General features: G+C 41.9%; 2 protein-coding genes and 2 long non-coding RNA genes across 4 annotated transcripts; 3 read left to right on the plus strand and 1 right to left on the minus strand.

Moving 5' to 3' along the window:
- The first annotated feature begins 218 nt into the window (after positions 1 to 218).
- Positions 219 to 4,749, plus strand: LOC110846041 (nuclear receptor coactivator 1). Its single transcript, XM_022092648.2, has 8 exons — positions 219 to 918; positions 981 to 1,417; positions 1,479 to 1,933; positions 2,016 to 2,800; positions 2,866 to 3,682; positions 3,739 to 3,945; positions 4,004 to 4,514; positions 4,579 to 4,749. The coding sequence occupies exons 1-8, from the start codon at positions 749 to 751 to the stop codon at positions 4,581 to 4,583; spliced, it is 3,387 nt and encodes a 1,128-aa protein (XP_021948340.1). The 5' UTR covers positions 219 to 748; the 3' UTR covers positions 4,584 to 4,749.
- An 81-nt stretch (positions 4,750 to 4,830) lies between these two features.
- LOC110845746 (U2 snRNP-associated SURP motif-containing protein-like) lies at positions 4,831 to 8,553 on the plus strand. The gene is made up of 11 exons (XM_022092237.2): positions 4,831 to 5,166; positions 5,233 to 5,410; positions 5,487 to 5,605; positions 5,750 to 5,826; positions 5,902 to 6,225; positions 6,277 to 6,500; positions 6,560 to 6,784; positions 6,840 to 7,299; positions 7,369 to 8,084; positions 8,148 to 8,288; positions 8,371 to 8,553. The coding sequence occupies exons 1-11, from the start codon at positions 4,911 to 4,913 to the stop codon at positions 8,468 to 8,470; spliced, it is 2,820 nt and encodes a 939-aa protein (XP_021947929.2). The 5' UTR covers positions 4,831 to 4,910; the 3' UTR covers positions 8,471 to 8,553.
- LOC118435140 lies at positions 8,503 to 9,641 on the minus strand. Its single transcript, XR_004834530.1, has 3 exons — positions 9,094 to 9,641; positions 8,836 to 9,006; positions 8,503 to 8,632 (listed from the first exon to the last, which is right to left on the minus strand). It is a non-coding gene; the product is annotated as an uncharacterized LOC118435140 (long non-coding RNA).
- Positions 9,642 to 13,780: 4,139 nt separating this feature from the next.
- Positions 13,781 to 16,549, plus strand: LOC118435139. Its single transcript, XR_004834529.1, has 2 exons — positions 13,781 to 13,826; positions 15,267 to 16,549. It is a non-coding gene; the product is annotated as an uncharacterized LOC118435139 (long non-coding RNA).
- Positions 16,550 to 16,958: the final 409 nt, after the last annotated feature.

A 16,958-nucleotide genomic window follows, 5' to 3' on the forward strand; every position in this document is an offset into this window, starting at 1 on the left:
TGTGTCGGTATCCCCATGGTGATATATTTTGTGAGACATATTCTGGATCAGCACAGCTAATCTATAGGCCAATTTGCGTACTTTTAGCGTATATAAAAGTGAAGATCCCTCGTGATGGATATGTCGTGATGGTTACATATCGTGAAATGCACACATTTCTTGGCATCAGTGGATTGTTCTAGCTGCTTTCTTGGGTAATTCACTACCATCGCTGAAAGAGAAGAGATACAAGAGCAAGGTCACCACTAAAATCCGTCGGCATTCACAAATATTCTCCCTCTCTTCAATTACTGAAATAAAATCCGGGCCCCCATTTTCCAAACCCTACCCTCTGCGCCACCTTCTCCCCTTCAACTCAACTCCTCTCTCTTCTCCCAACTACGTCGCTCTTATTTTCCTCAAGGCTAACTTATCCTCCGCGAGAAGGGGGGAGGTCAGGGGCAGCACTGCTCTCTTGATTTTTATAAATTTCTAAAAATCTACTAGAACCCACACCACCCAATAATTTCCCAGAATTATCCCAAAAATTAACCTCTCAACTTCCCTTCCGCCGCCCCTGCCCTGCTCCTCCAATTTTTTTTTCCTTCCAATTTTTTCTCCTCACTCACTCACATCACCAAAGTCTTTGACCCAAAGTTCTCCAAAAACAACCACGACACTCCAATCCAAGAGCATATTTTTTGAATACTTTTCAACCTAAAAATGTCCCCTCCCCCATTGGAAATTGCTATTGTACAAATTGCGAACCATGTCATCGTCAAACGGAAATAATAACTCGACCAACAGCAGCAGCGGTGGTAGCGGTGGTGCAAAGAAATCACTGGCGCAACAGAGTAATTCGTCGTCGATTAGTGGTGTGGGTGCGAGCGGTGGGTCCTCCTCCTCCAGCGGTGGCGGTGGTGGTGGTGGGGCCAGCAGGTAGGAATTTACACCAATTAATTAACCAACCAACCACTAATTACCAATTATCCAATCCACAGAAACAAGTGCGCCAACGAAAAGCGGCGCCGCGAGCAAGAAAACATTTACATCGAGGAACTCGCCGAGTTAATCTCCGCCTCCATCGCGGACTTATCAACGAGCATGGCCGTGAAGCCGGATAAATGCGCCATCCTCCAGGAAACGGTGAACCAGATCCGGAGGATTAAAGCTGCCGAGGAACTCGCCGTGCAGCAAGGAGAAGTCTCCTCGTCAACTAATATTTTAGCCAATGAGATATTGTGTCCGCTGGTTTTAGAAGCGCTGGATGGGTTTCTGTTTGTTGTGAATTCCGATGGGATCGTCGAGTTTTGCAGTGAGAATGTAGAGGGGTTCGTGGGGTTTAAAGGGGAGGAACTCGTGGGGAAGTCGATCTATGGGGTGGTGCACTCAAGTGATCAGGCGAGGTTCAGTGGGAGTTTGTTGCCCATGTCCATTGGTGAGTTACTGGTTTTTAATCGGGTTTTTCTGGGATTCTCGCTAATTAACTGTGTCTCCAGGGTGGACCCCATCAAACAACACCACCCTGATCCCCATGCTCCCTGGAACATCCACCTCCCGCTCAATCCTCCCCTCTACATCATCCACTACGTCCGACCCAACCACCTCCCCCACCACACCAACGCCCTCCACTTCATCCACCACACAAAAACCCACCCCCCCACAACAGCGCTCCTTCAACATCCGCTTGCTAGTAAAATCCCCCGGGGATGCCTCCGACTCCAGCTACGAGAACATGCAAATCACGGCCATGTTAATGCCCCATCCGACGGGGAGCAGCGAGTTAGAATCCTCAGAGTCCTGTTTAGTTTGCATAGCGAGGAGGCTGCCGCCGAATGAGAGGCCGCCGGGGACGCCCGTAGAACAATTTACTACTAAATTAAATACGGATGGGATGATCATCGGGGTGGACACGAGTGGGTTGAGCGCCAAGTGGGTCGGGGTGTTGAGGAAGGTGGGTTGCGCTATTTTTAGTTATTTATCACTAAATACCAAGCAACCAACTAACTAATCAACTAATTTCTCTCCCTCCACAGGACAACACCATCTCCCCCACGTCCCAAACCCTCCTCCAGGAGCTCTGTCCCCCCTCGGACCTCCCCAAACTCGACTCCCACCTCCGGGAGACCCTCTCCGCGGGCTCCTCCACCTCGCTCCTCTACAAACTCAAACTCTCCTCGGACAAACTCGTCCAGGTCCAGACGAAATCTAAATTTTTCTCCTACACCGGCGACGTCCTCCAACCGAACCAATCCTTCATCATGGCCACGCACACGATAATCAACCCGGAAGAGAACTCCACTTCCGCTGCAGTGACGGAAGAGCAAACCTTCGATATCCTCGACACTTTCGAGTCTTTAGTTCAGTGGGAGGATGAGAAGCCGGTCTTCATCGATCAGCAGCAGCAAGTGGGTCAGCAGCAGCAGCAGTGGGGTCCGGTTGGTTACTTTGAAGAGGAAGAATACCAAGGTGATAGGTTGAGAAATTTACTCACTTCTAAATCAGAGAACAAAATACTAAAAGGATTGCTTAACCAAGCGGAAGAGGAAGGAGAGAAACAGGAGAATAACATGTTGCTGAAGTTGTTGAATGAGAAGGAGAAGCACGTTCCCGGGAGTGGGTTGGTGAGTGGGTTGGGTGGGATGGGTGGTGGGAATGAGTTGTTGAATCAGTTGCTTAGCGGAGGAGGTGAGAACAGCGGATCGGGATTGAAGAGGACCTTGGAGAATCCAAGTGGTGGTCACGCTTTTGCTCCTAAACAGATGGTGTTGGTGAGTCCGGTGGCCCCTGCGCCGGGGGAGCTCTGCAAGAGGAATCCAAGGTAATTTATTGTAGTTTTTTTGGTGATTTTTATGTGATATTCACTAATAATTAACTAATTTCCAGGCTCGTCTCCCTGCTGGCCAAACCCTCTGACTCCTCCCCGACCCCGATCCCCACCGTGCCCTCGAACTACATCTCCGGAACGCCCCAAGAGAAACTCCTCAACCAAATTAAACTCCGCAACCCCACCACAACCACACAATCCCTCACCACAAACTATAGCTCCCTCCCCAACGACCTAATCCTCGACGAAATCCTTGACCAAGTGATCGACATCGTCCCAGACAACTCCTCCTCCGAGATGACCACGTATTACTCTGACGACGTCTCGAACATCCTCAACATGCTCGAAAATAACCAGTTAATCCAACATCAAAACCCGGAAATCGCCAAGATCAACGCGATTCAGAAGGAATTGATGCAGTTCGAAACAGGATTTCTAGGCCAGCAGCAACAACAACAGCAACAGCAGCAGGATAAATTGGGTGGGGAGCCTGTAGTAATCCATAGAACAACAACCACGACAACGACGCAGATCCGCTATAATCAACAACAGCAACAGCAACAACAGAATTTAGTACAACAACAGCAACAACAGGTGCTCAAGAGGGAGTTGGAAAGGCAGAGGTTGCTGTTGCAGTTGCAGAAACAGCAACAACAACAGCAACATGGTGGTGGTGGTGGGGGTGGTGGGGGGCAAGGGCAGTTGTTGCAGTTGATGAGGCAGAGTCCGACGGTGAGTTTGGATAGTTTATTGGGGGGTGGGGCGGGGCCTCCACCGAATGTGACGTTGGTGCAACAGCAGCAGCAGGGGCAACAGCAAGGTTTGGGGGTTGTGCAGCAACAACAGATGTCCAATGGGCAACAGCAGCAGCAGCAGGTGGTTGTTTAATTTAATGTTTTAAGTGAGTTATTCTAATAAATTACTACTTCCAGTTGACCCTCCCGCAACAACAGCTCCGCCAGCAGCAAATCCTCCAACAACAACAACTCCTGATCCGCCAACAGCGAGAACGCCAGTGGAACCAGCAGCAGCAGCAACTCTTACTCAAACAACCAATCATGGGACAACAATCATTAGTGACGGGGGGTGGCGGGGGGCAGTTGCAGCAAGTCCTCATCGGTCAGCAGCAGCAGCAGCAGGTAGCACTTCTTATATAAATTATTAATAAACAACTAACAACGACTAAATTTCCCACAGCGCCCACCACAACAACTCCTCCTCCAGCAACAACAACAACAACAACACCACCCCCTCCTCCAACAACTAAACCAACCCCCCTCCACTACAACCCCCTCCTCCTCCCCACTCTTAATGAACTCCACCCCCCAACAAACAAACAACCCCCTCCTAAACGCCCAACTCTCCTCCACCCAACAACTCCTCCAGCAGCAACAACAACAACGGCTCTACCACCACCAACAACAACAACAAAGATTCGACAACGGCCAACAACAGTACCGACTCATGGGCCAGCAACAACAACGAGTCGTTGGTCAGGTGGGTCAGGTCGGTGGGGGGAATTTCGTCGATGTTAGACAAGAGTTAAGAGCTGTTGTAGGGGCGAGGCAGCAGAATCCGCAGCAGCAGTTGATCAGTGGAGGACTCAGTGGACCGGATCTGGAGGCGCTGGGGATTGGATTGGGGTTGGGTGGTGGTGCGGGTGGGAATAATCAGGGGGGCTTGGGGAATGGAGGAAGTGATTTATTGGGTAATTTTAATTATTTATTCACCGTGAGTACAAATTAACTAATAATTCTTCATAATTCCCTTAGAGTGACCTGACCTGAAAGAACTTCACCTTTTTAAAGAAGTCTAAACCAACTACCTGAGCACGACAAGACTGCAAATATTTCCTCTCTCTCTCTCTCGCTTTTCATCATCTTCTTCTTAAAAAATAACAAAAAACACACATATTTTATTTATAAATTGTAATATTTAAAAAACAAAATGGAAATTTATATATAAATATATTCAATCTTATTAAACAAAATCTCATCCCGCCCCGGTTTATTATTCTCGCGTGGGTCCACTCAAAATCCGCTACCAAAATCACTCATAATTTTTATAGACAAACACTCATCCCCCACTGAAAGTTAACACAAAAATGAAACCCCACCACCACTACCATCACCACCACAAATCCTCCTCCTCCCAACCCCCCACCCCCCAATTCCCCACTAGCACCACACAAACCCCCACACAAAAGAAATCCACCGAAGAACAGCGAAAAAAAGAAGACGAGGCCGCCGCGGCCCAAGCCTTTGAAGAGTACGTGGCCACTTTCCAGGACACGGCGAGTTCCAGGGGCGAGGGGAAGGTCTGGGTCAAGGCCGGGACCTATGATGCGGGAAGGGGGAGGCGTATGTCGTCTTTTTTACTTAATTTATGGGTAATTTTACCGGCTGATAATTAATCCGTGTCCACAGACGAGGACCCCACGGAGAAAGGGAAGCTGTACAAACCCACGTCCCGCTTCATCGACAAGGACGAAAAAGTCTTCTCCATCGAGAGCGGAAATGACCGGCCGGATCGACCCGGTGGCAAGAAGAAGACGCAGGAGAAGAAAAAGTCGAATCTGGAGATTTTCAAGGAGGAGCTCAAAATGTGAGATACTATTTATTAATAATTACTAGTAATTAGCAGCAAATCACTAAAATAACCAATAATTAATTAAATCCAGCATCCAAGAAGAGCGAGAAGAGCGCCACCGCCTCAAAAAAGTCCTGGGCCTCCAAGAAATGATAAAGCTTCCCCCGAAACCCGGTGACGATTTGCGAGCCTCACTCTCCCTCGAACTCGGTTCGTACCCCATCATTTTCAATCAAGGAAGCGAATTTAATAGGAAAATCGCTTATCTCTCTTGTGTGATACGTGGGAATTAACATTTTCTCTCTCTTTCGAAATTCTGCCGTCGTCCTCGTTTTTCTTTAAAAAAATCATTAGACGATGTCAAAATGGGGTCGATCGATGATGGCGATCCTAACACGACGAATATTTACCTGGGGAATTTGCCGACGAAGGTATTATTTGTTGGTTTTATAGTAAATTTGCTCGATATTTACAGCGTAATTTACCACAATTTCTTATAATCACAGATCTCCGAACAGCAACTGATGGAGCTCTTCGGCCGCTACGGCCCCCTCGCCTCGGTAAAAGTGATGTGGCCCCGAACAGAAGAAGAAAAAGCCAGAAACCGGCTCTCCGGCTTTGTCGCCTTCATGTCCCGTCGGGACGGAGAACGCGCCCTGAAACACCTCGCGGGGAAGGAAATCCTCGGCACGGAAGTGAAGTTAGGTTGGGGGAAGGCCGTCCCTATCCCTGCTTTTCCTATCTACATCCCTCCCACGATGATGGAGTTGACCATGCCACCGCCTCCGTCGGGGTTGCCCTTTAACGCGCAGGTCGAGAGGGGGGAGAAGGTATGTAACTCTTTAAATAATTAAATAACTTACTAATAAGTGTGTCTGTAGGCCCCCCCTTTGGGCACCCCCTTCCCTCCCCCCCACTCTTCCCACCACTCCGAAGCTCGCGAAGAGTTCGAACGAATAGTCTCTAACTCCACGGTGAAGGTGGTGATCCCCACGGATAGGACTTTACTCGCGCTGATCCACCGGATGATCGAGTTCGTGGCGAGGGAAGGACCCATGTTCGAGGCCATGATCATGAACAGGGAGATTGCCAATGTGCAGTATCGGTATTATTCTCACCTCTTTGCCCATTAATTAATTACCCCACTAATAACAATTTCCTTAGTTTCCTCTTCGAGAACCAAAGCCCCTCCCACATCTACTACCGCTGGAAACTGTACTCCATCCTCCAGGGGGAATCCACCCAGCGCTGGAGAACCGAAGACTTCCGCATGTTCAAGAATGGGTCCATTTGGAGGCCCCCAAACCTCAACCCTTTCACGCAGGGGATGCCCGATGAGCTCATCCCAGAGGATGAACGAGACATCCGAAAGGGGACACTCTCCAATGCGTGAGTATCACTAATTAATATCAATAAATCACCAATTAACTAATAATTCTACTAGGCAAAGGACCCGCCTGGAACGCATGCTCCGCACCCTGACCCCCACCCGCCCCCGTATCGCCGAGCTGATGATTTTCTCCATCGAGCACTCCGAGGCCATCTCCGAAATCACCCTCACGATAAAGGAATCCCTCTCCAACCCCAAAACCCCGCTGTCGAAAAAAATCGCCCGCCTCTACGCCCTCTCCGACGTCCTCTACAACTGCACCGTCAAAGGAATGAACGCTGTTGGGTATCGGAAAGGGTTCAAAATTCACCTACCTGGAATTTTCCAGGAGATCCACTTTGCTTATCAGACAGAGTGTGACCGGGGTGGTGGGGTGGGGAGTTCAGGGGCAGAGTGTTTTAAGGAGAGGGTGTTGGCCTGTTGCAGGGTGTGGGATGAGTGGGGGGTGTATCCCTCGGAGTTTTTGATAAGGTTGCAGAATATCTTTTTGGGGTTGCTGTCGGCCAATTCGAGGGTGAGTTTTATTGATTTATTTTTATATAATTTTAGTGGAGTTTTAACTAAATTTTGACTAAAACCGCAGGAGGAAGAAGAAAAGATCCTCTCCCTCCCTGATGACGAGGACGACTCTCCCCCTCACTCCCCCTCCTCTCGCCGCTCCCCCTCTTCGCACCGCCGAAAATCCCCCCCACGCGCCCAACTCCCCCCAAAGAGCGCCCTCAACCTCGTCCGCGCATTACAATCCCTCCCGGAAGACGAAGACCTCGATGGCGTCCCTCTAAACGAAGACCTATCCCCAAAAATCCCCACCCAACCCGCACCCCAACCAATAAAGATGCAATTCCTCCCCTCAAAGTGGGAGACGATCGACCCCGAGGAAGTCGCCGCCGGGGCCGTAACAACAACCTCCAAATGGGATTTATTCGAGGAGAAAGACAAAGAAAAGGAAGTCGGAATCGTGGATTACGACGAGGAAGAAGAGGATGTGGATGGAGAACCGATGGTGGAGTCACCTCAGCAGAATCCGGAGGATGAGAGGAGGTTACTCAGAGAGGTGGAGTTGAAGGTGGTCGCTTATGAGGATGAGCTGGTGGAGAATTCAGGGAGGGTGGGTGGGGATGTGGGGGAAATGGTGGAGGAATATAGAAAAAGGTTGCTCAATCAGTTGGTCAGTGGTGGGGCGAGTAGCGAGGAGGTCAGTCAAAGGAGGGAGGAGAAGAGCGACGAGAGACTGGGTAGAAGGAGGAGGAGGAGCAGCAGGAGGGATGATGAGGAGGAGGAGGATGACCAGGAGACGAGGTTTTTAATAAATTCCCTTTAAATTAAACTAAATCAGTAACGGATTTATTAATTAATTATTAGATCGTCCTCATCGAGCCACCAGCGCCGCCGGAGCCGCCGCCGAGATTCCCCGCAGCAGCAGGACTCCCCACATTCCTCTTCTGGAGGGAGCAGTGGGCGGAGGAGGAGGAGGGACAGCAGGAGCAAGAGGAGGAGGAGGAGGTGAGTCACTAATTAATTTATGCACAGTTTTTCTCATTAACCATTTAAAAACTCCTAATAAATCCTAATAAATAAAATGCAGATCCCGCTCTGGCTCCCCCCTGTCCCCATCCACCTCCTCCGACCATCGATCCTCCCGTCGGTCATCCCACAAGAAATCATCATCACACGCCAAGCGTTAAATAAATGCTCAATTTTTACTTATTTATCTTTTCTCTGTTTTTATTAAGAAATAATAAAATATCATGGAAATTTGCACAAAAAATCGTGTAATGTTGGTCCACCTCCTTCGAAACCAGCCCAACCCACCTCACTCGCACGCTCCACCTCCGTCCATCCCCTCTCTACACACACACAAAAAATCGATGAAACCTCTCTCTCCTGAATTTCACGCTCGAACTCTCCTTTAATTCCGCCTGGCTTAACAACTTTCCGTTACAGAATTTTCTTAAGAAAATTTATCTTTAACTTTCCCAAAGCCATGAAATCACCATTCCATTTACTAAACCAACAGCGAGTACTACAAAAGTACTATATAAAACCTCACCCTTTATTCATCACCCCTTCTTTTTTCTCCACTCTCCCCTCTCTCTCTTGGTTAATCACAAACTAGTCTCCACTCTTAACAAAAGCCACACTACATCATCATCCACGGGCCCGGTGCATAATTCGAACAAAATGGTGTCGCTAAAAAAATCTCTCCTCCGAGTGCCAACCACTGTATAAAATAAAATGAAATGATGAAAAGCGTATTAACAGCAGGGGTTGAGAAGAACTGCTGCTGCTGCTGCTGTCTAAAACTCACTTATAATTTCCACCATTATATCCCCTTCGTAAAATTTCTCTGTCCACAATTTTTTATCAAATTTCCATCTTCCTCTTTAACCAATCGTCACAGTCACAATATAACAATTCTCTTTCTCTCTCTAAAAATCTGCTGCCACTGACAAGTTGATTAGACCAAATTACAATCTCTCTCTCCTCTTCTGGTCCTGTCACAATTCTCCACACACACACTTTTTATTACTACTACAACACCCGTAGAAAAACCCCCATATTGACACAGCACTTGAAAACGGAGAAGGAAATAAGAAAGTGCAACAAAAGAGAATGACATTGTTACAAAGTGATTGTTGCTTTGAATCTTTAAATTCTGGGCTCTGTTTTCTTTCTACATTGAGACTGTAATTTTCGTGGGCTTTTGTTATCTGAGAGAGTGGTTAAAGAGAGAGAGAAGTGTTTTGTGTGTGTGTGATAAGATTGAGATATGGAAAAGTGTGTGTTTGGAGATTTCATTTCGTCTCAATTTTTGAAGAGCGTGGTTGAAATTTGTTGGATAATAAAAAATTTTCTTTAGAGAGACTCAATTTTTGTTGTAAAATTCACCACTTTTTAACCTCCATTTCGTATGTATTTCATTTAATATACAAGTATACATATTGGAATTGTGTTTAAAGAGATTTTATTTCGTCTCAATTTTAGAGCGTGGTGGTTGAAATTTGTTCTTGATAATAAAAATTGTCCGTCCCAACTTTGTTAGCATTAATAAATTCATCGCTTTCCAACGTATATTCACCCAAAATTCCCCACCGCTTTAAACATTCCCCATATATCAATCCCATTAAAACAAATTCCCTTCCACAACATCCAATCATCACATCCCATTGAGCAAATCTGCATATAACCAAAAAATCAATACATAAACCCGCACGATGAATGATTATTATTATTATTATTGGTTGTTCAGCTTGGTTGACTCGAATCGTTTATCTCGTCCTCGTCCCCCTCATTCGCTCCATTCCATTCCATTCTCTCTCAACCGATTAAATTAAGACGCTCGTTAATCTTCATATATACCCGTCTCTGTCCGTCCGTCCGTCGTGGTCGGTTGGTGGTGGTTCCATCGAGAGAGACCCTCCACACAATTTGAGACCCGTCTCTTCACTACGCATTTCCTTAATAAAATCTCAACTTCCCCACCCCGCACCCACCCTCCTCTCTCTATTCACCGAAAACAAACCCTAATTCTTAGGTACACACAACCAACACACCTCTTTTTCTTTCCAATAATGACCACCCTGAAAATGCTTTCTCTCTCTCATTACAACCATGTAATTACGTGGGGAGAATAAGAATTTATTACCAGTCACGTCTCTCCCCTCTTCTCTCTCTCCGCTCTCGCATTTATTCGCTAATGACTCTCGCTCTCGCTCCAATTTATTGGTCCAACGAACTGATTTTTATTTAACCGGATTCTCCCCTTAATCGGATCCTCTCTTTCTCGCTAATGAGCAAGTGATCCAGTAGGATATTGGAATTTCCTCACCCATTTTTAGGGATACGCTGGAAAGTATAACATCTCAATTAGTAAATAATACTCAAAAACCCGCTCGTTATCTGGTGAGGAAAGTGTTGGATTACACAAATTTTGTGGTTATTTCTCACGTTCAGCTCATTAAAATGGGCTTTTCAAAGTGTGTGGATGTGGATGTGGACACGCGGCCCCTGGATTTAGAAATCACGGGGCGAGGAACGTGACTTTTGTGGAGAGGAAGGAAGGTGTGTGCGGTGTGTGAGTGGAGAGAAAGTGATACTAATGAGATACGTTGTTATCTTTATTATTCTGTGGAATTGGTGATGAAATGGTGGTTTTTGATGTGGGGTGGAAGTGAGATTTTAGAGAGAGTTTTACACTCGGAGGAGAGAGATTTTGTCCAGTTTTGCTAAAAACTCTGGATGTTTGTTGGATTTGTTTAATAATTTTTTGAGTCGGTTTTTAAATAGAAGACCCATCTCACTACCAAATTATTCACCACACCGTCAAAAAACGTGTCCCCATAAACCCATGCAAAATTTCAGCTTTTTGTTAGTTTTATAATTCTTTTTCCTTATTTTAATTTAATAATTCTAACCTCTAGAATTTTACTTATTTGTCAAATAATTTTCCGAATATTAACCCAAAAGTTAACAGAGATATAAATCTCACTCTAAGATTTGGATTACTTTAAGCCTGGGTATTCCACACACACATTTTCCACCAAGCTGATCGTGATCACGGAGCTTAAAACTTTTCAAGCGTGTCATTAAAACTATGGACTGTCGGTTTTATTAGCAATTTTATTTCGTAACTTTAGAAAATTGATGGAAAATTGATCTATTACTCTATTTTTGTATACATTTCTGCATAATACACGCGTGCGACTCTGCTAAAATGTCACAACACAAACTATTAAAATTCATTAACTTCCTCTTTCGGGAATTTTGAGATTTTTACAATTTTACAACTTTTTTTTACACACAATACTCATTATTTCTTCGTACATTTCTTAAAACAAAATTTCAAACATTCTGACCATTGTCCATTAAACGCTACAAATTTCAACTTAAATAAAAGTAAATTTCTTCAAATTTACCAACCGGAAAACGCATCTAATTAAACCACCTCAAAAAAGACTATAAAACCCTCATCGCTACATTTTCCTGAGGACTTGTGTGTAATACCAAAAATCACCCAAAACTTTCCCTTTTAAAAAAAATAACCGGAAACTTGTCTAAAATATTCATTTTATAACCAATTTTAAGCTCAAATCAGGACATGCTGAAAAACTGGAGTCTTTATTCCATGGTCCTAGAACAAATTCGATTGAGAAAATCCTCCTCCAACTGTTCGTAATTGATTGATTGTTCAAAAATATTCACAAGAATGTGCACAAATTTATCCTAATTACGTAAAGCTCGTTATATCGTGGTATCCACCTTCTGCATAAATACTTCTGTGTAATTTACAAGGTAAAAGTAATTTTACATTCCCAACCCCACGCTGGTCCCTTAAAAAAGAAAAGTCAAAGTTAAATTATGAAAATTTTAATGGAATCCTGAGAATATTTTCTTCTTTCTATCCAAAGTCGGACCATCACAAAAATCTAAATTGAAATAGCTGAAATGTCAAATTTGCACAAATTCAAACTTCATGGAAGGATTTGAAGAAATCGCCAATTAGTTAATTTCGCAGTACGAGAGCCATATTTTTCCCATTCTGCGTGACAAACATGTCATCCCTGAAGATGAGTTATTTCTTAAATTCATACCAATCTGAACCACGAATCCTAGGCTTATAGATTCATGATCGGAATGGGAAGTGATTTATAAGGGAATTATTCATACCAAACCTCAAATTGTTTGTATATAAAATTCAAATTTACACTTTAATATCTCCAAAAGTAATAAATTTAAGACCCCTGTTCAGATGTCAAATTGTTCAAACACCAAAGTCGCAAAACACCCCAAAAAACAACCCAATCCGATTTACACCTTGTTACTTTATCCAGACACAAATTGTCTCATCCTTCCCCCCGGAAGTTTAACATGGAAATTACATAAATTTTGAAAGATTTTATGAAGATTTTATTTTTAATTTTATGAAGCAGTCAGTGCATCAAAATCTCATAAGCCACACCACTTGAACAGTTAATTCCACACTCAATTCTATACCCTGTCACACGCCATTTTCTGCAAATTTATTTCTCTCCATTCTTTATCACTGGATTTCTTTAATAAAACTTGACTCAAACTTTTATCCACAAAATCTCACAAAAAATGGATTTTATTCAAACAATTTGTTAACAAATTGCCTTTATCATCGTAATTTTTTATTATTAGCTCGCAGACAATTGCGCACAACCAATATTCCAATGTTAAACATTGACAAAAGCACGAAACGGGGGTGGACAGTGGACTGGACACACTACTCACTAACAATGCGATGGTGTGAAGTGTAACCCTCGGATTTGGCTGACATTTTGAAATTAGGTGGTCGAAGTCAATACAACCAACGTTTCTTCAGCCAGTTTGTGCGATGGTTGGAGTTACTCAAAATATTTGAGGTCAAAGTTGAAAAAACGACCGACTTTTTTCAGGCGGAGTGAGAAAACTCCACTTCCATTCTTTCCCCCTCGCATTGATTCTCAGTCCGAAAAATAATTCATTTCATCAATTTTAACTTTAATTTATTATATCTAGAAAAACATTAATTATTAATTGCATATGGGTCTTGGTCTTTGTTTTCAAATGAATTGGAAATCAGAATAACCAACGGTTTCGAAATGGAAAGCAAGTTAAGTTTTTCCATGTTTATTTGCTGTTAATGAATTTATAAATTAATGCTTGTATGAATTTTTAATGCAAAGAAGTAAAAATCTCACTTATTCAATTATGAATTAAATTAAGCGAGTACGAGGCGTGTTATTCCTATTTAATAATATTTTATTTTGGTTATTTTGCATCACTGCTTATGCTTGTGTATAAAGGCGTATGTGTGAGAAACCTGAATAAAATCAATGCGAGGGGAAGAGAATGGAAGTGGAGTTTTCTCACTCCGCCTGAAAAAAGTCAGCGGTTTTTTTAACTTTGACCTCAAATATTTTGAGTAACTCCAACCATCGCACAAACTGGCTGAAGAAACGTTAGTTGTATTGACTTGCACCACCTAATTTCAAAATTTCAGCCAAATCGGAGGGTTACACTTCACACCATCGCATTGTAAGTAGGACGAAATATACAAATATAAATTTCTGCATAAATCACCCAGTCACCAAAATTTCTCATAAAATATTTCTTCGATATTCTGTAATGGATCTTTTCCACATTTCCAAATTCTCAAATTTTCCCCACACCGACCAATGATATAAACAAGGCCCCAAAAAATGGGAAATCTTAGTGAGTCAGCACAATCACAGTTAATAAATAAAATTAGATTGAATAATTTTTTCATCACCGCTCTCGGTATAATTTTTCCTGGAAGCATTAATTAATCATTTAGAATAATTGCCCCCCCCTCAAAGGGTCTGGAGATTTCATCTGAATAGGAATTAATAGGATATCTAAATTTATATATCGAAATTGTAGATTTTCAAATCTTTCTAAATTTAAAATTCGCAGTTCACAATTATATTTCATATCGATTAATTTATTCAACTTCTCGTTCAATAGTAAAAACGTCATCTTGTAATCTCAATTAATTTAATGAATGCAAGAGTTCATGCGTATGCAAAACTAAATTTACAGTGGACCCAGTAAAAATTATCCCGAGAGCGGTGATGCAAAAGTTATTCAATCTAATTTTATTTATTAACTGTGATTGTGCTGACTCACTAAGATTTCCCATTTTTTGGGGCCTTGTTTATTTAAAACTTGTAATTTGGTTGTCAAAGACATTATTTTTACTGCACAACCGCCGTTATTATCGGCACCTTGAATATTTTTATTAAATTTTTGATTTTCAAACTTGAATAACGCCCTTATTTCTCAACCGATTTAGGTCATTTTGCGCTTAAAATGTCCGGAATGACTTTGACTAAAATATTTTCAATAAGCGAGCATGCTGGGATACACCACTTATGAGTCATAAAAATAGATATGTTTTCAGAGGAAAATTTTTGCACATTTTGGCACATAACTTGGGTAAAAATCAAAAATTCGCCAAGTCGACTAGCACATCTTTTCTAAATTACCTAACAATGATCTGTGCAAAATTTCATCAAAATCGGTTGAGAAATGGCTGAGAAATCGACTTATGTCACTTTTTTTGGGTGGGGTAAATGCATACTTAGCAAATTTTTTTCGTTGTCAGGTATTTGCCTCACTAAGAAAAATGTGGATTTTTCATGTTTTCTCTGCCTAAAAAAACTCAAAAATTAAATAAACATTACGTGTTTTATAGGAAATTTAGAAAATTTTAACTGCCTGTTCGGGTGTAATTACGCAACGTCGTACGCAAGAGAAATTTTATTAAAAAATCCGTAGTACGATATTTATCAAGCTTTTTAATGGTCTAACAATTCTCGCAGAAAGCTTTGACGATAAGAATAATTTGGAAATTTAGCAATAAGAATTTAATAGCTTCTGAGGGCACTGATTAACTAAGCGTAGTTTTATAATTTTTTTAAGAAATTGAACCATTTTTTTGTGTTTTTTCTCCAGTGGTGGGAATTGATGATATTTGCCGTCACACGTAAAAAAGCATGAATTTCGTTTGGGAAAATTGTGAAATGAACAATTTTAAATTGCTTTTGTTCACGTGCGCCAAAAAATTATTAAAAATAAACCTTTCCTTGCCATGATTTAGCGGAAACTTAGCTTGCCCATTGTTAATGTGTGCATGAATGTTATCATGAATTCCCTTGTGAGCTGTTATGCAAAAGAATTACTTGCTCTCAGTGACAGAAGGACATTATCTTTATCCTAAAAACTAATACTAAAATGGAGAGAAACAATTTCAGCCGGTGCCCTTGAACCACCTTCGAGTCAAATTGACAAGGAATTACCCAAAATCTTGGACTTTCAAGCAACCCAGGTGAAAATATGCATCCAAGTTTCTTTCTCCTTGAATTGTCTAAATAGGTTGGATGTCCGTCTCTGATTTTCTCATCATCGTCTCATTTCTTACTCCAACTTCACTCAGCACATCTCATTTTCTCCATGATTTCCCATTCCATGATTCCAGTTATGCACCATCATATAATTCAAACGTGAATCTCTCTCTGATTTGTTAAGCAGAATTTCGAGATATTTTGGTTAATAAAAGTCCAAGGGAATCAACCAGAAAAACCTAAATTAGTAGAGCTTTGCATAGCCCGAACCAGGATTGGCTTTTGTACAAAATTTCAGATTTCTACTACAATTTTGAAATTTTGGTGCATAATTCTCCACCCCGACGACTGGTCGACTGGACCGATGTCGCCCATCTTCGAACTCGTTTCTTAACTTTGTCCAATATATGCTTTTGGTAAAAGTTTCAATTCTTTCGAGAATTATCGAAAGACGGACGGACTTGACAACTGCATAAGCCCTGATTCGGGCTAAAACCGAAAAAAAAGTTACATTTCACATAAAATATTTTATTCTTATGCTTGTAATAAATTCTATATTTCATAATTTAAACATTGTGTATGATTTAATCTCTAATTGTAAATAAAACGATGCAAATGTTAAAAAAAATTCTGTAAAATTTTCCATAATAAAATATCTCAATTTTGCTCATCGTAGCTAAAATTGACTAAAAATCCGCACAATTTCAGCATCACAAAAACTCCTATAAACGGAAAAGGGGAAAAGGACTATAAAACCGAGTGGGTTATAAATTCTCGGGATGATGACAAAGGGTGAATCTTGCTTTAGCTGTAAATATGCTGAATGAAATTGTTGTTTCGCTGTTAACTCGCGATTATTAGAAAATTCTTGATTAGAAAATTACTCAAAATAATCCTAAAAAAATATTCTCCGCTTAAAAATATTATATTATTAATCTTAAAAAATCTTTTCCACAAAAATCACTCAGATTCGCCGTTATTCTGTAAATTCTAATATTTAAGGTAGAATTAACAGATCGTATTCTTTAAATTACTCATGTAAAATAAAAATTCTTATTAGCTATGAAATAAACAATTCAACAATGAAAAATTGCATCCAAAAAAAGTAGTAGTAAATAAATTACCACCAAAAAATCACTTCTAAAATTAAAAAATCATCAAAAAATCACCCAAAAACCCCCATCAATTAATCCGCTATTCTATCTCATAATTTAAATCCACAATCATAATCCCCCCCAAATTCCCCCCTTTACAAAAACCCGTCCAAAAACTTTCCTAAAAACTTCACCAAAATCCTCACACC

The sequence above is a fragment of the Folsomia candida genome, unplaced genomic scaffold (genome assembly GCF_002217175.1).
Source record: "Folsomia candida strain VU population unplaced genomic scaffold, ASM221717v1 Fcan01_Sc003, whole genome shotgun sequence".
NCBI lineage: Eukaryota > Metazoa > Arthropoda > Collembola > Entomobryomorpha > Isotomidae > Folsomia > Folsomia candida.